Source organism: Macrotis lagotis, chromosome 2 (genome assembly GCF_037893015.1).
Source record: "Macrotis lagotis isolate mMagLag1 chromosome 2, bilby.v1.9.chrom.fasta, whole genome shotgun sequence".
Classification (NCBI taxonomy): domain Eukaryota; kingdom Metazoa; phylum Chordata; class Mammalia; order Peramelemorphia; family Peramelidae; genus Macrotis; species Macrotis lagotis.
This window is the reverse complement of record NC_133659.1, coordinates 340,288,121-340,313,245: the sequence shown is the minus strand read 5'-3', so window position 1 is coordinate 340,313,245 and position 25,125 is coordinate 340,288,121. Positions and strand designations below refer to the sequence as shown.

General features: G+C 47.9%; 1 protein-coding gene across 1 annotated transcript in view; it reads left to right on the top strand.

Moving 5' to 3' along the window:
* Nucleotides 1-6,058: 6,058 nt before the first annotated feature.
* TAFA5 (TAFA chemokine like family member 5) overlaps nucleotides 6,059-25,125 on the top strand; it is a 357,575-nt gene continuing 338,508 nt past the window's right edge. The window contains exon 1 of the mRNA XM_074227259.1: nucleotides 6,059-6,149. Within this exon, the coding sequence (XP_074083360.1) occupies nucleotides 6,059-6,149 (91 nt within the window). The remainder of the gene's footprint in view (nucleotides 6,150-25,125) is intronic.

Genomic DNA, 25,125 nt, shown 5'->3' with positions numbered 1-25,125 from the left:
TGCGGGTTGGGAAGGCCATTCTGTGCCATTATCTCCTTGCACCTTGCCATTTCAGCCAGCTTGAGTTTTCCAGCTCCATTCATACTAAGGAGCCCACTTCCTTCTCCCTCCCTCCTTTCCCTTTCTCCCTCCCTCCTTTCCCTTTCTCCCTCCCTCTTTTTCCTTTCTCCCTCCCACCCTCCCTTCTCTTGGGAGCTGCTGGCTGCTCGCTTGGCAGTTTGCAAGGAGATGAGTTTGTAAATATTGGTGGAATCAAACGTTTATGGGAACGGCTTCTTAGCCATTTTCCTCAGATGAAGGTCACTCGGGATATTATTCCCCTGTGGCTTCTCTTATGACAGCTTCATAGAATCACTGGATTTAGAACCGGATGAAAACTCTGAGGCCAGCCAGGCCAGCTTCCCTCACTCTAGAGATGGGGAAAGTGAGAACCAGAAATGGAAATGGATTTGGCAAAGGTCACTAGACTTAAGAATCAGAATTTGAAGCCAGGTCCAAATCTCTTGCCTTTTCCCTTGTACATTTAGCTGTATTCTATCACTTCTGGGAATCTTTACTTTGAATCCAAAGGGTCACCTTTGGCTTCCTTGTGATGTCAGTGAGCCCATCCCTTCAACTGTTTTCTATTTACTGTGTTCAGCTTTTGGAGATGATGATTGAGCTCCTGGGTTATTTGCTTTTTCCTCATCTCCATCATTCAACACAGTGTCTTTCATAGTAGGTGCTTAATGAATGTAGTAGGAGTTTAATAAATCTTCATTGACTAACTGGTGTGGCTTCTCCTCAGGAGAATAGGAGCTCCTTGAGGGAAGGAATTTGTTTTGGGCTTTCTATTCCTGAGTCTGCCATTTAGTAGGTTCTCAGGTGAAAAAAAATCTAAAACTTGTTCAATGGGAAATATTCTTTTTCATAGAATCAGAGACTCTGGGCTTGCAGGGGACTTAAGGGCCATCTCAGAAATAAAGTGTAGAAAGGATAGTGCAGGTCTTATCCAGGAGACAGACTGGAACATGGGTTCTACTGCACAAGAGAGGTTTAGACTGCCTTAGTTTCCATTAATCCTTACATGACCTTGTATTTCTTTGGGCTATACTCAGGAATAGAGAGGCTCTCTCCTCCTATGGAATGCCTGCTTCTGGAGGGCAGAATTGTATCCCTGTTGATATGATATTCTTTCTGCCCAATCTGATAGCTGCCACATAGTTGGAGCTTTTTGATTGGCTGTGCATTGTTGAGGACCAGGAGAGAAAGGCAAAGGGATCTGGATCTTACTTCCAAGGCACTTACAAGCCAGGATATCTGTTCAATAGGCCACGAGTTAATTGTCTTCTACCTGACTTTGTGGATGAAATGGGGGGGGAGGGTGGTAGAGGCACTTGGATGAGTGTTGAACAACTTTCATAACATGTAATTGGAAAAATAAAATAGCCAAAAAGTCAGTTGTTGCCACAGTGGAAATAAGAAGTGAGGGCCTAAGAAGGTGACAGCTTATACAAGTACCTGGATCTTAGAATTTAATTATACTCAACATGGGTGTATTAAGTATTTCCTTATATTATAATAATCCTGCTTCATTTTTCTGTTTGCCCAATGGGTGAAGGTGAAGTGAAGGTAATATCTAAATTGTAGCATCTGGCATTGCCAAGGATGGACTGGTGCTTGAGAGAAGAAGGAAAGAGGGATGAAGAGGACGAGGGGGAAATACAGCATCATTTCATAGAAAGGCCAGTAATTTGTCAGTTAGCCTGGAGAAGGTATGCAGGGTTTGGGAGGGGAAGTGTCTGGGAAAAATCTCACTTATTTGAAAGATTTGCATCAGGGAGAAAGATTGGACTGATTCCTCAGGTTGCCGGAGGATGCTTATTTTTCAATTATTCAGCCTTTATTCAATGCCTACTGTGTGCAGCCTAAGGAAGGATTTAGCCCTAATCTCTCATTCTGTCTAAGAAAATCAGCACCAGGGGTAGCTTGGTGGCACAGTGAATAGAGACAGGCCCTGGAGTCAGGAGGAACTGAGTTTAAGTCCCATCTCAGACACTTTATAGTTATCTAGCTGTGTGATCTTGGGCAAGTCACTTTAACGCCATCACCTTGCAACAAACAAACAAACATAAAAGTCAAGGCCAGTGACTTGGGGGTAGAGAATGATTTGTGGGGGGGTGCTGTGAGATTCAGTCTTGCTGAATGAGATGATCTCTGCCCTGGCATTGAGGTTTTAAGTCTCTGAGTCTGAGCCTGGGCTCACACTTCAGCAACATACCCTATGCCTTCTCAGAGACTCCTCCCCCTCCCCTGGGACAGTGACCCTCACTCTTCTTAGAAATCAGATGGAACCATCCGTGTGGTTTCGAATCTGCCCTCTGTTGAGATGGCTTCTGCCTAAACATTAAGAATGCAAGGCCCACTGGGTTACTGCACTAGGGTCCTTTGTGGTGGTGAAGTCGTTTTGCAGTCATGTCTGACTCTTCATGATCCCAAAGGTCCTGTAGCGGTTGCTTATTTCCTTTTCAGTTCATTTGACAGATAAGGAAACTGAGGAAAACAGGGCTAAGGGACTCTTCTAGGGTGGCACAGCTAACAAGTATCCGAAGCCAGATTTGCATTCAAGATGAGTCTTTGGGACTCCATGCTTGGACCTCTCCATGGTACGACCTAGCTGCCCCTTGGTAATTTACTTCTATTTGTAGTGGGGTCCAGGTCTAGTAATAAGTCCAGGAAATACAAATCAGGGTTGGTTTTGAGAGCAGAGAGGATTGGCCCATTTCCCAGCCGAGACTGAGGGTTCTCTGTTCGGATCCCTGAGCAGTCAGTCAATCAAACACCAAGCATCCTAAGGGCTGGGGATGCAAAAGGGGGAGGGGGAGTTCCTGTTCTCCAGGAGCTCACAATCTAATGGAGATGATTCTGTTCAAAGTCTGTAAAGCACAGGGGCTCCATAATGCCTGCTCTCTCCCTCTTCTTCTTATGCATTGTCTAGCTGAAATACCCCCACCTCCATTTGAACAGATGAAGCAACTGAGGCCCAGAATGGGGAGAGAGCAACCATTCAGTGACAGGCCCTGGGACTGGCACCCAAGTATGGGATCAAAAGATCAGTTCCCTGAAGTAGCCAGGAGGGGAGAGCAGTTAATTATTAGGATATAGAACCCAATGTAAGAGAACTTGAAAGCTTATATAGAGTTTTGACCCCCCCACCCCCACCCAAGTCTTATTGTCGTTGGTTTACAGGTTGTCAGGGATGCTCTCATTCAAGGGCAAGGGCAGGCTTCCAAGCCAGGTCTCTGGGTCTGGCTCTCTTTTTTCAGTACCTCCCTGGGAGGGAGAGCTGCTCAGGCCTCGAAGGTGGCTAGGTGTTCTCAGAAAACCCAGATTGTGCTTTTTCTCCAAACTGGTGAGTCACCGTGGAGGTGATTGGATTCAAGGCAAAGAGAACACCTATTAGGAGACCTTGGCTGGCCTCGCTCTGGCTTGGTCACTTCCTGGTGACTTTGGGTGCAACCCTTCCCTCTAGGGGCCTCATTTCCTCCCCCCACAACTAAGGGATTGGGACCAGATCACTTCTAAAGTAACTCTGGGTTCCTTATCCCAGCTTCTCCCCGAGTGAAAACAGGGTGGCTGAGCACTAGTTGGGGATGTTCTGGAAGGATGTTGTTCCGGGAGGGGGCTGCCCTTAATGATTAGATTTCGGATGTCCGTGGGCCAGCCTGTAGGTGCCTACTGGGGGTGGGGGGCGGAAATGTGCCCCCTGGTGCCAGACTTGGGCCCTTTCATTCCTAGGTTACCAACCAGCCGGAGACAAAGCGGAGGGGGCAGAGTGGGAGTGGCATCAGGAAAGGAGACAGAAGCCCTGCTCCACTTCTGGGGGGCCTTCTCCTGTGACCTTGAGAAAGGCGCAGCCCCCCTGCCTTTGTTTTCCTTAGTAGCTTTAACCTGCCTATGATTACAGGGGCAAGGGCATTCACCTGGCTGCCCTCCATGCCCCCCACCTCTGGGGACTCCCTCACGGAGGCATGCCAAGGTCACTGGCCACTGCTTAGGGGCCCGGAGTCCTTTCCGTAGAAGGCCAGGGGTGCCAGCCAGCCTCTTCTTCGGGTGCCCACGCTGTGTAGCTCCAGGGAGCCCACCCCGCTGCCCGGGCTGGGGGGCTGCTAGCTCCTCTTCGGACCCCGGCTCCGCCGTACTTGTTGCTCTGGCCGCTGGCCCCCCGTGCCCCCTCCCATCGTGCCCAGCCCTGGGAGGGTGCCCCGCTGCGCTCCGGCTCTTCCTCGTGATCTGGGCATGCTCAGGACCCGGGCCTCGGGGAACGGGGGCTTTCTCCCTCCTCCCTCCGCGGCTTTGGGGTGGGGGGGCCCCCTCGATCCCCACGCCGGGCGCGGTGCCCGCTTCTGGACCGCTGCGAAGCCGCAACCTCCCCGTCCCGGGGGCAACAGCTGGCAGCGGAGGAGGGCTCACCGAGCCAACGACACCCCCGGCCCGGGGCCCCCATCCGGGCCCGGGAGGCCGGGCTGCGACGCCTCGCTGCCTCAAGCGGCCTCTGGGTGCTGCTGGCTGCTGGACTGCGGGGGACGGAACCTGGGGGGGGGGGCTGGGGGGCGCCCAGGCCAAACCTGAGGGGCTTCCCAGAGGCAGCGGCGCGGGCGGGGGGGCCGGAGGAAGGGAGCCGACCGGGAAAGAGAGCGAGGGAGGATGGGGGGCGGCCCGAGGCCCGGGAACTGGCACCTGCACTGCCGCCCCCCGGCCTCGCGGCGCCCTGCAACCTGCAGCCCCCGGCCTCCCCCTGCGCCTCAGGCTCCTCCCTCTCCCCCAGCCGCCTCCTCGCCCCCTTTTCCTCCTCCCCGCCCCCCCCCCCGACTCCCTTGGGCTTCTCCTTCCTCCCCCCCCCACTGCCAAAATAAATCAATGAACAAATAAGTACAAAGGGGGGGCCACTCGGGGAGTGGCCGCCCCCTCCCGGGCCCCCGCCTCCACTCCTGCAGCCCGAGCCCCTGCACCTGTGGGGCGCCCCCGCCTCCCGGGGTCTGGGCCGTGGCGGCGGGCGCTGGGGGGGGGCACTGGGCTTTGGGGGGGCCTCCCGGCCCCGCGAGAACTTAGAGCTGTCCGAACCCGACTTGCAGCCCTCGGCCGGGCTCCTGCGCCGGCCCCGGGTGCAAGGCCAGCCTCCCCCCTCCTGCCCCAGCCCGAGTCGGGCCCCGGACCCGCAGCGGCGGCGCCCCGCAGGGGGAGGGGGAGCTGGAAGGCGGGGGCCCGGCCAGGCAGCCCCGGCAGCGACATTGGCGGGCGGAGGAGGAGGAGGAGGAGGAGGAGGAGGAGGAGGGGGTTCGGAGCCGAGGCCTGGGGCGGGGGTGGGGGGAGAGCTCCTGCGCAATCCGGCCCCCCGCCCCCGCCCCGGGCGGCCCGGCTCCGGGGGCGGGGGGCGGGGAAGGCTGATTCATGGAGCCGGGCCCCCCTTCCTCCTCCTCCCCTCCTCCTCCCCTCCTCCTCCTCCTCCTCCTCCCCCTCCCCCTCCTCCTCCTCCTCCTCCTCCTCCTCCTCCTCCTCTCCCGGGGCCGCTCGGCCCAGGCTGCCCCGGCCGCTGCCGCTGCCTGAGCCGCTGCCCACGCCGCCCCTGCCGCAGCCGCAGCCCCGGAGTCGGCGCGAGCCGCCCCTCCCCCAGCCCCCTCCCCTCTCCCCCCCTCCCAAAAGAAGCCGAGGAAGAGGAGGAGGCGGCGGCGGCGGCGGCGGCGGCGGGAGGCAGCCGGGACGCTTCCCTCCAGCGGTGTGTGTGTGTGCGCGCGTGTGCGTGTGCGTGTGAGTGAGGGTGTGTGTGTGTGTGCGTGTGCGTGTGTGTGAGTGTGAGTGTGTGTCCGTGTGTGTGTGTGTGTGTGTGTGTGTGTGTGTGTGTGTGCGCGCGTGTGTGCGCGTGTGTGCGCGCGGCGGGGCTGGAGGCAGCGCCGGAGCCGGAGCGGGGCCGGCGCGGGGCCGGGGCCGGGGCCGGGGCGCCGGGCGGCCGGGCGGCCGGGCGGCCCGACGGCGGCGGCCGGGCTGGAGGCGCGGATGCGGAGCCCGGGCGGCCCCCGCCATGCAGCTGCCCCGGGCGCTCTGGGCGCTGGCCGGGACGGCGCTGTGCTGCCTGCTGCTGTCGGCGCTCCACGCGCACCTGCGCCGCGAAGGTGAGCCCTCGGGGGGCCCCGGGGGGCCGCCGCCCTGGGGAGGGCAGGGCAGGCCGGGGAGGGAGGGGGCGGCCCCCGCCGGAGCTCTGCCCCCCGCGCCGCGCCCCCTCGGGCCCCCTGCCCGGAGCCGGCCTCCGGGCCCCGAGGCTCGCGGGGCCCCCGGGGCTCGTGGGGCTCCCTGGCTCGCCCGCTCGCCTTCTTCTTGGGCTTCCCAGAAGCAGCCGAGCCGCCGGTGCCCTCTCCCCCCACCCCCCTTCTATTCAGCAAGTTCTCAATAGATGGCACTCCAGTTCTATGCAAAGGGCAGGGTGGCCTCTGGCACAGCCCGGGAGGGCAGCCCGGCCCGCGGGGGGCAGCCCGGCCTTCTTCTCCCAGCACCGGCCGCCCTGCCCCAAGTCTTAGGTGCGGGGCTGGCTCCAGGGCTCCCCCCCGCGCCCCCCCCCCCAGGCTAACCCAGGCAGGAGGAGGGTGAAGGGGCCGCGGCCCGGGGCAGCTAGCGTTCGGCAGAGCTCACTCCCTCCTTCCCCGCCGCCCCTCCAACCTCTCCCAGTCTGGCGATGGGCATCACGGTCAGGGCAGCTCGGACCCTCCTTGGCCCTGGATTTGAAACGAAGTCGGAGCCAGACTAGTTCCTGGGGACCCCGGGGCCCGTTCTCGGAGGAGTGAGGCTGCAAGGGGAGGCGGCTCTGGGCTTCCGCAAGCAAAGTTGGCACCACCAAGTTGGGACAGACCCAGAGACTCAGAAACTTCTTGGGAAGCGGAACAGGGTTTGCCCGGCTCCCGGGCACAGGCAGGGACGTGACCCTCTGCCTCGGCATGCCAGCCCTCGGCCCCCTGCTCCCGCGCCGGTTTGGGGGAGGGCAGTGCGGTGCCCACGACTTCCCGCGGGCACCCGCTCCATCAGAGCCCTGCACCCGGGATCCGGCGACTTTTCATTTATTTATGTTTTTCAAGGATGTTGCCCTTTGCCTTTCCATCTCTTCGGTTCCCTCTAGATTTTGTTGGATCCGCTTCCAAACTTGCCTTTGAGCCGGCCCGGCCCTGCCCTCCAGTCCGCCGAGGACTCCAGGGGCTCCAAAGCTGAAGTCCCCTCCGCTTAGAGCCATAGCAGACTGGAGGGAAAGTCCCGGACCTACTCCTGGGGGTGGGCAGTGCTTGGTGGCTCCTCGCCCAATTCAGCAACGCGAATGTTGGGGGGGGGTGGCTACCAGGGGCTCAGGGAGTTGTGCTCAATGCCTGGGCGGGCCGTGGGGGGGGGGGGGGGTCGGGCAAGGAAGACCAGGAAAGGGCTGGCCCCCATTCGGAAGGCTTCAGAGGGCTGGGCCAGCCTGGGCGGCCTCAGGTGGGAGTCCGACTTTTTGCCACTTTCATTGTTCTGACTTTTCCTTAATGGCTGAAAAGGAAACTGAGCTGCCCGGCAGAGGGGAGAGAAAGTGGTGTGGCGTGTGTGTGGGTGGGGGGGCGAGAAAGTGGCTTGTTATGGGAGGGGTGAGAAAGTGGCTTGTTATGAGAGGGGGGAGAAAGTGGCTTGGTGTGTGTGTGGGGAGAAAGTGGCTTGTTATGGGAGGGGGGAGAAAGTGGCTTGGTGTGGGAGGGGCCGGGCCGGAGCGGCCGGCTCCCCGCCACCCCCCACGCCCACCTGCCGGGTCTCCTATCCGCCAGGCTCCAGCGGCGGGCGGGGAGGGAGCCGGTGAGGGGCCTGCTGTGGCCTGGGGCAGGGGATGGTGGGAGTCCTCCGGGAAGGAAATCCTCTCTGTCCGAGGTTAGCTTCCACGCGGTCGCTGTCCTCCAGGCTGACCCCCTGGCTTGGCGCAGCTCTTTAAACTTCAAGGGTGAAGGCCGGCCTCTGAGGCTCCCCCCTCCGCCTCTGGGCCACCCAGGCGCCCCAGGAGAACTTCTCGGTGCCAAGTGGGCCCCTTTTCCTTGGGCTCTCGGGCCACCGGGGGAGGGTTGGTGCCTTTGGGTGGCATTGCCCGCGCAGGGTATTCCTGTGACCTCCTTAAGCCCGAGGAGGCCCAGGATCTAGAGATGGGAGGCGCGCCTGCTCCGCCCAGCCTCTAGCAGTAGGCAGACCTTGGGGGTGCCAGGGCCCTGCGGTTTGGAGCGGGACCGTGGGGTTCAGGGGCCTCAGGCGGCGGGGTTGGGATCCGGGCAGGCATTCGGCAGCCCTTGCCAGGAAACGGAATGCCCGCCTGCCTGCCTTGCAACGGCTCGGGGGCCTCGGGCTGGGAGAAGCCAGGCTTCCGGAGCTCCGCGACCATCTTTGGGGTTTGCTTTTCCCCGCCAGCGGCAGCCAGGGCACGGCGCGTGGTCCTGCCTGCCGGGAGGCTTGGGGAGCCGACGAGTCCCGGTGACTTGGTACCAGCCCCCCGTGGAGCCGGGACGTGCCGCTGGCACGTCGCCCACCCCCTTCCCTGGCATCTGCAGGAAGAGCACCCCGGGGAGAGGGCCGTGTTTCCCCAGGGCAAAAAGAGCTCAGCAGAATGGGGAGAAAGTGGAAGCGAAAGGAGCCGGTTCTTAGCTGGGCACGCTGGGGGCTTCCTGGGCCCAAGGGATTGGGGCAGGCTGCCCTGGCATCTTTGGGGGGGGTTCCTCCTCCTCCTCCCCCACCCCCATTTCCGGTGAGGACAGTCATGGCCAAAGTTATTTGGTGAGAGCTTCTAAGAGCAAGCCCAGTGTGCTGTGGCCCCCCAGCGGTGTGGGACCTGGGGGAGCGCTGGGGGAGAACAATCGCGACTTGTTCGCCTGTGAGTGGGAAAGGGCTGCTCAGAGGGCCATCTTCATGAAGGGGCTTTTCTCAGCCTGGGAAGACCCGGTGACACGGGGTGCTATTTCTCCACACTTAGCCTTTTGTGGGGAACTCCGGGTCATCCTGTGGCTAATCTGTCCCCCTGTGGCCAATCTGGCTTTCAGGGCTTCCAAGAGCTGAATCGAGCCGGGAATTCAGCAGCCAGCATTGTGGCTGTAATTGCAGTCCCATGCTTGTCTGAGCGCCGTTCAAAACGGAGCCCTCCCCGGCCTCGGTGGAAAACAGAGATGGTTAAGAAATGATGAAGACGTTGGCAGGTGGAAGCCGAGGGTTGGGAAAGTGGCGATGGGCTGGTCCTGGGCGAGCCAGGCGCGGGGTGTCTGCCGTGGTCCCCGATCCCTTCTGCCTCCCAGCTCGAGATGCTTCGAGGCCCTCCCTGCTGCCTATCTTGACCTCTCCCAGGAAGGAAATGTCCCTTTCGCTGCTCAGTAGAGATGCACCATTCAGGCTTGATGTATTCTTGGAAAACAGTTCGAGTGTGGGGCTTTGGTGGTGGTGGTGATGCAGCTAAAATCCTGGGGCCTTAATGAGCTAGGCGGTGGGCCTGGCTAGTGAGGGGCTCCAGCTAGAGAGGACCGGCCTATGCGGCGCTGGTTGTATTTCAGCTCCGAATTCGTACAGATCTTTGCCACCTCCTCTTTTGACAAAGGAGCCACAATATTGCCTTGGAGTCTCTGAATCCCTGGGCAGATGGTGGTGCCGGGGAGCCGCCTGGCACTTTCGTCAATGGAGCTTCATCTAGGAATCAGGAAGGAGTGAGGGGTAGCTTCGGAAGATAGCAGCGGATTTCCAAAGGGCCAGTGAGAGCTTCTGGGATCTCTGCTGAGGTCTGGGACTATGCTGTGCTCCGACAGATCAGCCAGATCTACAGGAGTCAAGGGCATTATTTATTTCTGAACCGTATACTCATTTCTCCCACTCCCATCACATTTCTAGTTAGCTTTGAAACATTTATATTTCTTTTTTTGATGGTCCATATATTTCTAAATACACATTAATAATTTATTTATATATATAAATGTATTTATAATATAATCCAATTCTATATCTCTATATCTCTATATTTATATCTATATCTTTTGTTGGGACAGGGCGGTGTTGGGATGATTGCCCCCTACCCTCCCATAAAAACCCAAATCAATAACCAACTAAAATCCAAACCAAACAAAGCCCTTCCAAACTTCATTTCTGATTTAGCTGATGAAGTTTCTCCATAAATTAGCCTATTCTTTTTTTTTGAGTTGAAGAGGAGGCAGATGTTTTTTCTCCCATATTGTCCTTACTCTTGTAGTTTTCCCAAATAAAAATTGAAAAATGTCATAAATTCTGGAACATTAAACTATGTTCTGTTGAAGACTTTTGTTTTTATACTACTGTAATTTATGGAATATCTTTCCCTTATAAAATAAACAAACCTCCTTTTTAATAAAATACAAAAATAAGCAAAAGCATACATGTCTACTTACACAACCAACACATAGATATTGTGATTGCACTTGGTCACGTTTATACCATTGTTCCCTTGTAGCGCCCCACTTCTCTGATGAAGAAAGGAACTTTATTTCTTCTGTCTTCTGGGTCTGTTAATGGCTCCCATCTGGGAGATCACAGGTAGGGACATTACAGTGTATATGCAGTGGACGTGGAAAGAGGGTTCAGAGGGAAGGCGGTGGCTGGTGCAGGAAATCCATCCTATAGAAGGGACTTGTGGAATCAATCTTGAAGAAAGTCTGGGGAAGTTGGGAGGCAAAGGTGAGAAAAATCATTCCAGGTATAGGGGACAACCAGCAAGATAGTAAGGAATGTTATGTTGTGAAATAGCCCGTGGACTGGTAGAGTGGGATGTAGAATAGGGGTGAATTTGGTGAAGGAAGTAATGTTTCAGAAGACTGAGGGACAGTGTTGCGGAGCTCGAGAATCACATGGAGCATGTATATATGATCTTAGAAGCAGTAAGGAGCCACTGGAGTCTACTGGAGACAGGAGAGGGAGTTTTGTGGTCAGAGACAACTTTTTCATTTTTTTCTAAAATTCTGAAACTATCCCCCTTATTCCTGCCAAGTACTGTCATAATGAGTCTGTATTTCATAGCTCTCACTAGTTTTTAATGCACACACACATATAGGCATTATGCATATCATATATAATATTGTGCATATTTTACACCCTATATGTGCATTCCATAGACTAAACTTTGTTTACTTCTGAATTTCCCTTTTTTTCCTTCTTAATGTATTAAAAAGAAATATTGTTTCTATAGCTTTTTTTGGGGGGGGGAACTTCATTATTGTTATGCCCTGGTTAAGACATAGACCACCTGGCCTGAATTCAAATCCAGCCTCAAATATTAGTTGTGTGACCTTGGGCAAGCAATCAACCCTTTTTGCCTCAGTTTCCTCATCTATAAAATGAGATGGAGAAGGTAAACAACTCCAGCATTTTCACCAAGAAAATCCCAAATGAGATCATGAAAGTTAGACATGACAGAACAATAAAATCTGCTATACTCCAGCCCCCTATGCCTCTGATCTTCATTAAAAATTGGAAAGAGAAAAGAAGACATAAAACTCAGCAAAAATCCCACTTTAACAAATATACATGACTGAGAAAAACAAAGTCATATAGTGACCATTTCCAAAAATTTCTTTCTCTTTTGGCCTCTTGTGTCCATCACCTTCCTTATGGATCACAGAACTTAAGATTTTCAAAGTTGTTTTTCTTTATGGTGCTGTTATCTTTGTGTGACACCTTCACTTTTTGTCTTACATTCACGTAGCACAATTCATTTAACTTCCCCGGTATTATCTTCTCTCCTAACCCCTCCTATCTCAAATTGTTTCCTTTTTGAGACTGATATATTTCTACACCAAACTCTGTGTCTGTGTGTGTGTGTGTGTGTGTGTGTGTGTGTGTGTGTGTGTGTGTGTGAAGGTGTTCTGAACTTTCCTTTGTCCCTTTCAGGTAAGGACAAGGTTCATCACATTCCCATTCTCCACTCCTTCTTACTTGTTTTTATAGTCTCAGATACACCACTCATGAGAAAGAGTAAGTTCTAATCTTCTTCCTCTTTTCTATAAAGTATATTCCTTTTACCCTTCCTTAATTTTACTCTCTTAAAATTTTGGGGACAGAACAAATTAATCCCCATGTCCTCTGGTTTTGTTTTGTTTTGTAATCTAACTTTTTCAATATTCTTCAAAAACAATAAAGTTCTAAAAGGAAACCTAGTATCCCCTTATTAGAATGTTAGCACTATATCATTATATGGTGCCTTCCAGTTGCTTCAAGAAATTTGCCTTCCTAGATTTTTCTCGACTCAGACGACTCCATTTAAAAAGTCTCTCTTTTTATATTTCTGACTGGTTTAACCATTTCCCCCCCCTGAGTGCTTGGCAATTTATTGTCTTTGATATGAAAATTCTGGATTTTGACCATGATATTCCTAGGAAGTTTTTTTCTTCAAGACTTCTTTTCAGGAAATGATTAGTAGATTTCTATATTCAGTGTGTCTCCTGGTTCTCATAGATTTGGACAATTTTTATTTATGATTTCTTGAAATATAGTGTCAGAGCCTTTTATTTTTATTGAATCATGATTTTTAGGGACTTTTTTTGGCAAGGCAGTGGGGTTTAAGTGACTTGCCTAAGATCACACAGGTAATTATTAAATTTCTGAGGCCGGATTAGATCACAGGTCCTCCTGACTCCAGGACTGGTGCTCTATACACTGGGCCACCTAGCTGCCTGGGACTTTACTTCTTAAATTCTCCTCTTGATATCATTTCTAGAATTGTTCCTTTGATAGCAGGTAATTTATATTTTGTTGTATTTTATTATATTTTGCAATTGTTTAATAATTTTTTTAATATTTCTCCTTTTCTCATAGAATCATTGATTTCTGTTGGACCTAGTCTAATTTGGGGGGAGTTGGCCACTTGTTTATTTTTTCTAATCCTTTCCTTTAGAGATTTTATTTCATTTTATCTCTTCTTTCTTCACATTATTTATGACATCTATATGGAATTTTTTTCCCCCTTAGTGTCTCTGTTTGCAAAGCACTTATTAATCTCTTACTGTGTTCAGGCCCTATAGTAGGCTCCAGAGATGTGCCGATGTACTTGTTTGTTTTGCTGGTTGATGCAGATTCCCTATGAAGGTTTTCTTTTTCTTAAAAATCTTCAATGGGGGAAGTGAGAGGTGAAGAAAATAAATGGTTATAGAAACAGTTTAAATATATCCTTAAAGAGATACTGAGTGGGATACAATGACATTCAGTGTAGCGATTTTTATTTGTGACAAGTTTATTCTAATGGCAATCTGTATAACACATGAGATTATATGTATACATACATAGTTATATCCATAGGTAACATAAGGATCAGAAATAATGACTGGGAGCTGAATGATACCTTTGTAACTTGAGAAATCTTAATAACTTGAAAAAAATCTTCTGTGAGTCTCACCTTTTAGGGCTAGTTTCCAGTGTTAAATAACATAGGCAGGGGACTTTCAGCGAGGGTTTGAACTAAAACTACATCCTTCATGTGGGCTCAGCATCTTGGAGTTAGCATGAGACAGGAGAAAGAAAGCTTGTCTTCTCAAGTCCTGATTTCCAGTTTTATTGACTAAATCACAGTGCTTTCTGCTTCAGATTCTTTCTTTTTAAAATGAATAAGTTGGACTACCCATTCTCTGAAGGCCTTTTCTTCATTGACATCACATGTTCTGATTCTCTAGAGATGCTGGAAGGGCCCTAAGAAATTCTGGCTACCATATTGTACCCATTTTGAATGGGGGAGAGAGTCATATTTTTGTTTCTTTCCCCCTGAATTTCCCCCCCCTGAATTTGACAAACAGCAAACATAGTGAACATTTAAAAAAAAAGTCTAGAACAGAAGGTCGGATTTGAGAATTAGAATCTTCATGGTGTAGATTTTCTTTTAAACTATATAATGAATTCAACATGTAGCTTTCAAAGCACCCTATACTTGTCTGTTTTTACTTCTGGTCTTTCTTGTGTATTCTTCTGGGTATTAAAAATGTGTCAATGAAGCTTTTTGTCTTTTTATTTCTGCAATCCTATCTTTACCCCTACCCCCATGTCTCTACCCTCTCAGCTTGTCTCTTTTATGAAAAGAGGAAAGACAAGAAAAACATTTGTAAAATTATGAATAGTCAAGCACTACCAATTCCCACATTGGCCATGTTCAAAAATATGTCTTTTTCTGTAGTTTGGATTCCTTATCTCTTTATCAGCAGGTGAGTGTTGTATTTTACCTTGGGACCTTTGAAATCAAGGTTGGTCATTGCCTTGTTTAGACTTCTTAAACTCTTCCAAGTTTTTTGGATTTACATCATTGTTGGATACATTGTTCTCCTAAAACTCTGTTTAGTTTGGTGTGCTTCAATTCATTCAAGTCTTCCATTTCCTTTGAAATTTCTTCTGTTGCCCTCAGATTCATTATATATATATATATATTGTTGCTTGTTCAACCATTCCCCCAATTTATAAGTACCCCCTTAGGTACCAGGTTTTTGCCCCTACAAACAGAACTGCTCTAATTTTCATAGTTGATGTCATTTTTTTGTTATCTTTGGGATATAGATTTATTAGTGGTATTGCTGAGTCAAACCGTACACATAGTTTAGGAACGGTAGGGGCATAATTCCAAATCATTTCCCTGAATGTCTCAACCAGTAGTGCGTTAGTAAGCCTGTTTTCTCATAGCATCTCCAACAGTTGTCATTTTCCTTTTTGTCACCTTTTCCAGTCTGAGGGTGGTGAGGGTGATCCTCAGAATTGTTTTATTTTCATTTCTTTAAATAGTAATGACTTGGAGAATTTTTTTCATCTAATTTTCAGTAACTTGAATATTTTCCTTAGAAAAACTGCCTTCTCATATCCTTTGACCAATTTGTTGCAGCATAAATTTTAACCTCCTACATTGGAATCTGTTTCTTATAAATCCCAGAAAGGGGACCTTTATCAGAGAAATTCGCTGCAACAATTCCCATCTTCCCATGACCTGCTTTTTTTTTTTCATGAATTTGGTCGCATTGGTTTTGGTTTTGCAAAATCTTTTAAAATTTGTTGCATCACAATTCATTTTATTGTCCGCAATCTAGAAACGATGATTGTTTCGTATGTCTTGGGAAGAAGAGATTTAATTGCTTTAGAAGTAGTTTGTTATTATTATTCTATTGTTGCTAGTTTAGAAGTAGTTATTACTGCTATCATGGTGATGTTTGTTCTTATTCAGACACAGGCAATGAAGGAATTTGTTTGCTAGACTAGGCATATTGATAACCAGCTCTCTCTTTTTCTTTTTCTAGTGGGGAAATTTGGAGTAAAGCAAATCAATTTTAGTTTACAAGAATAATTTGGACAAAAGATCTAATTAAGGGCTTACCTACTCACTCGTGATAAATAGTATGGAAGATGCTAGAGAGCTCTTGCCCATGTCCCCACTATATATAAATGGTAAGCCTGAGATTCTTAAGAAGGAAGAGAGAAAAGACTGTTGTCGGGGAGAGCGATATTAGCCTGACCTCAGAGGACATGTGGAGTAGTACTTGGGAAGGAGGGTGACTGGATGGCATGAAGGATTTTCAACAATGAGAGCTGTTCCAACCTGGAACTGCTTCTGGGGCTGGTTGAGTCAGATTCCCTGGAGGTATTCAGCAGGAGGCTGAATGGAGCTGACCACTGGCAAAGAACCGAGATTGATGTGGAGTTTGGGGCTTGACTAGAGTATGGCTGGGATTAAGGTTCTTGGGCCATACACTTAGAATAGAGATATATGTATATGGCTATCCACATGGATATTAGAGATCTAAGCAGAGTTCGATCTCTATATAATGTAGACAGATGACTATATAATATAGATATATTTCTATATAATCTAGATAGAAGTATTTAATGCAATTGATTTCCATTACAGGCATTTTATACATTTACAAAGATGATTCTGAGATGTCTTTGGGTTTCATTAACCAGGCTTCCATTGTTCAGGATGGAGAACAGGTGAAGAGCAGCTGGAGTAAGGAACAGCTTGCATTTTCCATTTCCTGTAAATCTCACTCATTGACTTCCATTCATGAATGTTGAGAAAGGAGAGAGGGCAGAGCTTTTGTCATGGCATTGGACTTGAATTTGTTCTCAAGTTGCTTGAGAAATAGGATCAGAAACATTGCCTATCTTCTGATATGGAGATCTTGCCAACACCCCCCTCTCCCCAATCTACCCCTCCATTGTTTGGGTTTATGGGGACCCACCCATAACTGAGTGGTCAGGCCCCTGGAAGTACTGTAGGTCCAAAAGAAAATGAAAGAAAAATCAGAGTAACAACAATATTGCTGGTGATAAAGCTCTGCCTCCTTTCCGCAATGAGTTGGGGTGGTATTAGAACAATAGACAGTAATCCCTCTAGTGATAATCCTTTCCAGGTGAACATAGGATCTCCATCCCAGGGGTTGTTCCTGATAGGCAGGGTCACTGTGTAGGGCAGGATCACTTATAGGACAAGAAAAGTCTTTGATATAGGTTGTCATGCAGGACTATGGGTATTATAAGTAGATAATAGCTTTGGACAATGACATTTCTTGGAGTTCATTGGTTGGTATCAGAGTGGGTGTAGTGTCAGGGATGGAGGAAGGCAGACCTGAGTTTGAATCCTCTCTGATTCACTTAATTAGTTTGGTGTCATCTGGCATGTCAATTAACCTTTCTCACTTTCAATTTCTCCATCTGTAAAATGGGTCTCACAGACAGTTTGGCATGACAGATGTAAAGGGAGAGAGATATGGGAGTTTTTTGAATGGAGACTATATGATAGGGGGTAATGTGGAGTCATTTTAGAACAGGGGTTGCTAAGCTGGAACCCATGAACTGGAAAGAAGGTCTATGGGCGAATTTCATGGGAGTCTGTGAACTTGGATGAGAAACTCTTTAGCATCCCCTTTTTCTGAAGAACTGAAAACAATCATATTCTGAGCACAGCCCCACTGGCTTCACAAGATGACCACAAAAAAGTTTAAGAACCCTTCTTCCCTATTTTTCCATTCCTGAAGAGTGAAATGCTCTTGTGGCTTCCAGTGGGCCCCCCACTTCCTGCCTCCAGTCTTCCCTGTGCCCTTCTTTGGATGCTAATTGCCATTCTTAGATTCTTCTTCTTAATTAAATGTGTATACTGGAAAATCACTGAGACTTTGCAGCCATGCAGATCTGTTCAGATTAGTCAGATAGCAGAGTCTAGGAACAAGAGAAAGTGTTGAATCCTAGGGGAGTAATGCAAGGGGGGGAAAAGTCACCTGGCATCGAAGTACATAGGCTGACTCCATCTCCAACCTCCTAAGAATCTGCCAATGGCCTACGTGATTTCATCAAGAAAAGCATCCCTTTGGACTAGACAGAGGTTAACCCCATTTGATAACAGACTCTCTTTTGCAATGCCCCAAAACTGATTTCTTGGGATGCGAGCTGCTCTTATTTCCAGCACTAAGACCTTGTAATAGCAAAGGGATTGTTGATGGCTGACCAATTCTTGTTTTTGTGGGTGAGCCTCTTGAGGAGGGTGAGGTGCCTGTGATGTGGAAGTTATGAGGCTAGTGAGCATTTAATCTATGCCTACCCTAGGTTACTGTCTCTGGGTGGAGGACAATATGGGGGAGGGTCAGGCCATTATTCTGGCCCATTGTCCAGGAATTACCTTAACTAATTATTAAATTAAAAATAAACAAATGATTTTTCTGTTAAACACTTTTCTCCCAATAACCTGTGCGGTAGATGGCATTGCTACTAGAGCATCTATGGAGAAACTGAGGCTTGGAACACTGAAAGGACTTACCCCCTGATTGAACAGTAAATTCATGGGATGGATTCAGCTCCCTTCACACCTTTGCTGCCTTTCTCCCCAGTGTCGTGATGCCTTCACCTGGAGTGTCAGCGCAGGGTGTTTGAAAAGTCATGTTTATTCTGGGGCAAATTGTCATTTTGAGAATGCTGAATCCAGATGTGTCAAATGAACACGCTACATTAATAGATAACTGTAATCCATTCGGGATTTACGAGATGCCTTTCATCCGCAAACCTTCTGATCTCTAACAACGTGGAGCCAGTGACATGTGACACCTCCTGGATGCGGTTGGTGGCTTTCATTCCAGTGTAGTTATAGAAAAATGTAATTGCTTGCGGAGGTTGGAACATAAATCTGAGCTTGGTAGCTGGGGAAGGGCTTTGGGGTACTTTGTAATGGATAATATTTGAACAGTGATGATGATGATGATGATGATGATGATGATGATGATGACAACATAAGTATTTCTATAATGCTTTAAGATTTACAAATTTACAATTTTTCATTTTATATTCACCACCACCTTGGGAAGGAAAGGCTAAGCATCTTGCTTGATTAACCCAGCTAGTAAATGTCTGGGGCAGGATTTGAATTCAGGTCTGCCCAATTCCAGATTTACTGCTCTGTCTATTGTGATGCTCCCCTCCTCCAGTTCCCTCTAAGTGCACTACCTCTGAGAAATAGCAAGGAGTGTAGTCTGGCTCTTTTACTGGTTATTTTCTCTTTTAGAGCATCTGTGATAAAGGAAAATCTCAAAACAGCATCCATGGAGGTGTTAAAGTACTGTCGTCATCTTTGGGCCAGATGGCTTTAACCTCGTTGGGTTTTGAACATTTTCAGGGTCATTAAGGCAAAATAAAGTAACCTTAGGCATTGACTTGGCTTCAACTCCCTCACTGATTTAGGAATAAATGTGTATTTTGGAAAATATACTCTCTAGGTATGTGATAGAAGCCAGGGTAACGAAGGCTATAGAACCCTGGGCCAGGAATCAGGAAGATCTGAACTAAAACACAGCCTTAGATATTCTACTAGCTGTATGATCCTGAGAAAGTCAATTAATCATTATCTCAGTTTCCCCCGTATTGCATATATTATTTAATAATACCACCTACCCCTTAGGGTTATGAGGATCAATTGAGATAATATTTGTAAAAAAACCTTATCACAGTGTCTGACATATAATAGAACCTATATGAATGCTATAGTTGTGGTGGGATTATTATTATAAGTCAGTGGTCTCCTTACAGTAAACATTCCCTCCAGTGAAGTAGATTGCAGATCATGTGGGCCTTCACATTCTATATGGTCATCATGGAAATCCTTTAATGAAATTTTGTCTATTTCTCTAGGGAGTTGGATGTCTTTTGCATCTCTTTAAGACCATGGCTTCAAATAGTTTTATATGTTTTTGACTCAGAGAGTATTCTCCCTCTTCAGTTCTTATTCATTAATTCATTTGTTTATCCATGATCTGTGGTGGACAAAGACTGAGCATAAAGGTGATCTGTCTGTCTCTCTATCTCTGTCTCTCTCACTCACACTGTTTCTCTAGAACCTTTCTGAGGTGTGATGTGAAAATACATGCCTCATTCTGTACTTAGAAACCACCACCCCTGTGCTTCAGCTTCTGTCCTATGGAGTTGGAATCATTCACTGCATCACTTGCAGCTCTGATGTCTTTCTTCTATTATTGTCATTGTGTAACCCTCCTCTGCAGTGGTTGTCAAGACAGGTCAGTTTTCTTTGAATTCTTTATTTTTCCAGTTTCTTGGTTGGTTTGGCCCACTAATGGACATTCATGTTTGCCTAGACATATGGTACCTTTTCTAGTCTTTTTGACCTCTGTGTATGTTATGTGTTCATTAGTAGGATTCACGGTGAGGGGCAGCTTTCTAGGATGACTTCAGATTGCTTTCCAGAGTAGTTGCAGAATATTAGTGATGGGTCCATCATCTTGCTGCTCTCTTACCCATACTGGCCATGTACATCCTCTGTCTTTGCCAGTTATCTAGGTATAATCACACCTGATTTGAGGGATGCTTTCCTCCGTGACTTGCTTTATTTTAGCACATTTAGACTTCAGCCAACTTAAAATAGCACTTCAAGACTTGCAAAAGCCTTTATAAATGTTCTCTCATTTGATCTCACAACAAATCTATGAGTTGTTAATTGCATCCCTATTTGAAAAATGAGGAAAATTAGCCCACATTTTTGCCCAGGGGCCATCTAGCCAGTAAATATCTTTGGAATGATTTGAATTCATTTCCTGTGTGGTCTCACAGCCCAACTGAGGTATTATTGACAAGAAAAATGGATGAAGACTTTTCTGCCTTCATCAAGAGATGTTGTCTTCTAGGGTGAATCCAGATCTTTTGGGTAGGGGTACTGTTATTGCTTCCACTGACTTCTGTTCTGTCTACTCTACCCCAAAGTCTCAAAGGAAAGCAGATTTAACATCTATGGTCTCAGCTTCCTTCCATCCCCCGTGTCTGGCTAGGAGAGGTCATGCCAGTCTCCCTTTATCAATTTTCAGTTGGTTGTGGAATGATCATATTTGCCAATCTTCATCCTTTTGTGATTACAGAGACAACCAAGTGATCCAGGCTGTCGGAGCCACTCCATTGATGGGAAGAAATAAGAGACCTTGCCTTTAAATAATGCAGTGCTTTGCAAACCCCTACAGCTCATCTTCTTAGCCAGAAAGTAGCAGCCTCAAAATAACAGTCCCTTGCTCATCATCTGGTGATAGCTTTGCTCTACCACCAACCTCCAGACTCCCTCGAGGACCTGGTTCCTCTCAGGCTTACAAACACTAGAGTCAAGGTTAGCACAGTCCCCATGTTCAAGCTTTGGGCAAGGGGCACTGGGGAAGCATAAGTGAGGAGGAGGAAGATAGGAACTCCTTGGCCAAGCCTAAATGATACATTTAGGTTGACAAAGCAAGTCATCCTAGCTTGGGCCACCTGACTAGTGCCTATGCAGTATCTTTTTGGTCAGTTCCATATGACAGGGAGAAAAACAAACAAAAAAATTCTATCCTCAAGGGTCTGTTTGTGTGTGTGTGTGTGTGTGTGTGTGTGTGTCTGTCAGAGAAAGGGAGAGAGAGAGAGAGAGAGAGAGAGAGAATTTAATTAGGCCATTTTCACCTAAGGTAACAAAGGCTTAGGGAGGTTTAGTTCCTTGTCCATGCTCAGCAACACTTTCAGGAGGGGTAAAGTGGGTATTCCAATTTGGGTCTCCAGTTAGGAACCGCAGTAGACAAAGTGTGGGTCTGGAGTCAGGAAGACCTGAGTTCAAATGTGGCTTCGGATAATTACCAGCTGTGTGACCCTCGGCAAATCCCTTAATCCCTGCCTGCTTCAGTTTCATCAACTATAAAATAGGGGTGACAATAATAACACCTATTTCTCAATGAGGTTGTGAAGATCAAATGAAATAATATCTGTCAAATATTTGGTATATATATATATATATATATGTATATATAAATGCTTGTTCTCTCCCCTCCCTTCACTGCCTCCCCCACTTTCTCTCCCTCCCACCTTCTCTCCCTCTCTCCCTCCCTTCCTTCTTCTTCCCTCCCTTCTTCCCTCCCTTCCTCCCTTCCTCCCTCCCTTCCTTTCTTCCTTCCTTCCTTCCTTCCTTCCTTCCTTCCTTCCTTCCTTCCTTCCTTCTTTCCATGCTTCTGTTTTTCTTTTCTTCCTGACTTCCTCTATTCTCTCTCTCCTCAAAATGAACCATTTCCCATCCCCTGAAACTCTCTGTCCAGATTATCACAATGTCATTTCTATGGCCTTAACTCTGTTTAGGTTCAACTTTATTCATTCTTCCATTGACCTCTTCAGATAGCTAGGCGTTCATACACTTTGTCTGTGTGTGTGTGTGTGTGTGTGTCTGTGTACTCTGGGCAGTCTGAAGAAGATTTGGGACCCTTATCAGATATTTAAGTGCAGAAGATGACAAAGAAAAACCAATTATATTAAAATACACTTATCAAAAACATGTTTTTTTTTTGTGTATATATATATATATATATTTATAATGAAAACACATTCTCAAATTAACCATGTCTGAGTGGGGGGAGGGGAGGGGGAAAGAGAGATTAGTAAATTATAATATTCCAGTGTGGAACAGGTTGCTTTGGTAGGTTGTGAGTCACTTAGAGGTATCCAAGTGAGACCCAGATGGGATGGGGGGGCCATCGTTGAGAGGTTGGGTCACCTTTAGGGGGCCTGCTGATACTGACCATTAGTGACTTTGAACTCAACCCCCTCTGTGTCTTTGTTGAGCAGATACTTGCATGGCCATAGCAGTTCCAATTTGATGCTAAGACTCTGTTGTTAGAAATTTGACAGTTATCTGGTGGCTTATTAAAATGTTCATGTTCTTACTACCGCAATAATGCTGGTACTGGGAGCTCACTTCTTTCTATTTTCCATTAGTTTTACTGCTTAAGTGATTAGTGCTAAAATGCAGAGGAGAATTTTGTTTGTGGGTTTTTTTCCTCCCTTTGTTGCTAGGATGAACTATCAGCACTAACGATGAGTTAATGATAATTTTCCAAAACAGATTCACTCAAAATTGAATATGTTTACTAGGCCATGGAAAGAGCTTGTAGTAAAAGCTACTGTGGATGTGAGAACAGGGATTGGCACATGATAGGACTCTTTGGGAGACTCGAATGGCCTCCTCCTTCTCCCTTAGTCCCTATTCTTGCCTTCCTTGCCTTCAAGGACAGCTGCAAATCTAGCCAAGCCCCTGGAAGAGCAGAATGTGGCTGTACTTAACTTGATTCTGGGGTCCAGCCTCCAACTTCCTGAAATTCTCCCAGCTTGACCTGGAATTGTAGATGGACAAATCTGTGTGGGTCCTGGGAGATGGTTTTGATATGGTATTCCTCCCTACCTCAAAATGGGTAATGGAGGGATAGCTAGGTGGTGCAGGAGATAGAGCACCGACTCTAAAGTCAGGAGGATCTGAGTTCAAATCCAGCCTCAGTCACTTACCTAGCTTGTAACCTTGGGCAAGTCATTTAACCCCATTGCCTTGCAAAAACAAACTAAAAAGGGGGGGGGGGTAATGGAGAGTTGGTGGGGAGTGGGAGACTGAAGAAAAAAGAATGATTGGAGAGGACAATATGCTTTAATCCCCATTAAATTGAGGATCCACTCTAAGAAGTTGTCAATAATGCCTTTCGTGGACCTGAAACTTGCATTGCATCAGTAATGTTATATGGTGGATTAAAAAAAAGGGATAAGCCAGGAAAAAAAGCCCTTCAATAAAAGTGATCGTGGACCTTATGAATAAGTATTTCCATGACTAGGGAATCAATCGTGCTTCTTTCCTTGGTCTTCGTTGGAACATATTGGGTTCTAGCCTGAGGAGGGAGGTTTAGGATGGCTGCTGCTTGGCACTTCAGGGAGAGTGAGCAGAATGGTTAAAGACAGTTTTGAAGAGCGAGGGAGTCCTCATTGGAGTCACCAAGGCAAGCCTGGATGATCCAGTTTAGGGGAGAGTGGCTAGGACCTTCTTCCCATCAGTTTATCTTGCGAGGAGCTTCAAGACCATTGCTAACTCTTGAGATACTTGGTTGTCTGGCTAATAAACAACTGGGCATGTGTGCTATGTCCCCATGACCTTTAAAAGATGAAGGCTCACGTTAGAAGAGAGAAACAGGTTAGGATCTGGCTCTCCAGGAAAATATTGGCAATAGGTCTCTTGAGCATTGACTTAGACCTGAAGAGTGTATTTCTCTGAGATTTTAGTGACTTGGATGTGGGGCCAGTGAGGAAGATGAGGGGTGACTGTGGGTCCCTTCTCCACTTGGGGCTGACTGGAATTTTATTCCAAGCTGTACAGTGAAGCAAGGCCTGGCAAGCGTGACCTTTAATGAAGGGGAGAGAGAAGGCGTGGGAGTTACTTAGCATTTATTGATTATTGATTGACATTGTGTTCAGTGCTGTCCAAGCTAATAGGGATTTAGCAGATGAGGATATGAAGATTTCCCTAATTAACAACAGGGAAAGGCTTTGGGGGAAGGGGGATGTAGTCCTACTGCTTGAAGGGAGGGTGAAGACTAGAGGCCAGAGAAACCCCTGCTTCTTTTGTGCTCTGGGAGCCAGGAGAGAGAGATAAACAGCAGAGAACTGGATGATGTCTTAATGAGTATGAACTAACTCCTGTACCTTGATGGGACCAAACTGAGAAGAGTCCAGAATCTGGCTTCAGAAGACATCCCCTGAAGACCATTTGGGTCAGAGTGATCCCTGATCAGTGAACTCCAGGCTCTAAAAGTGTACAAGTTAGAACCCTGGAAGAATCCAGGAGTTGATCACATGGACTTTCATTTCTAGAGCCCTTTCTGATTCACAAAGGGCCTTCTCCATGCTCAAATGTGAGGTCAGTCAGCTGTTATTGAGATGTTGGCTACCAGGACTATGGGATACTTTGACCTTGATCTAGATTCATGCAGGATTTAGAGTGTAAAGGAAAGTAAAAGAACATCTGAGCAAACCCAGAAAGGTGACATTGACCATGATCATCCAGCTAGAAAGTGGCAAGTTCAGAATTCGAGCCAGTCAGAGGTTCAGGGATCACTACTGTCACCTCATCACCAGCCTCACCAACACGTTAGGATTGAAAGGGATCATCTGATCCAACCCTCCTTATTTTGCAGGAGAGGAACCAATTAATGCTACATACCTGGGATTTGAACTGAGCTTTTCAGGGGAAGAAGACTGCTACAGGGAAGTCACTTGCTTGCTCATTCATTCATTCATTCATGTAAGAAACATTTATGGAGTGCCTCAGAATTGCTGGTGTTAGAATTCTCCAGGCTGAGTTTGTAGTCTGCTGCCAAAACCCTGAGCCAGGGCTCTTCTCTCCACCTCCTGCAAAACACATCCCTTTTTTACTGACTCCGACTGGAGACTTTCACAACAAGCCATGTGCAGGGAGCCATTATTTTTCTTATTTGCATCCTGCTTGGGTCTTTTTCTTTCTCCTTGCCCCTCTCTTTGTTTCAGCCTGTTTGGGCTCCCTCACTCACCTGGGATGTTCCTGACCCCAGAGGGTGAAGGGGAGACTCCTGAACACAAGTACCCAGCAGCAGGATTGAGGGGGTGAAGAAGATGTGTTCAGTGGGAACCCATATTGGAAAATGATTTTCTTCAATAATTAGTAGGAAAGAAAGGTGTGTGCAACCTAAATAGAAATGATTCATTTCTTCAAAATTTTTACCCTATTGCTGCATGTGAAAGTGCTTTTCTTTTACCCTTGCTCTCTTCTACCCTTCCTTCCACTCCTCCCTT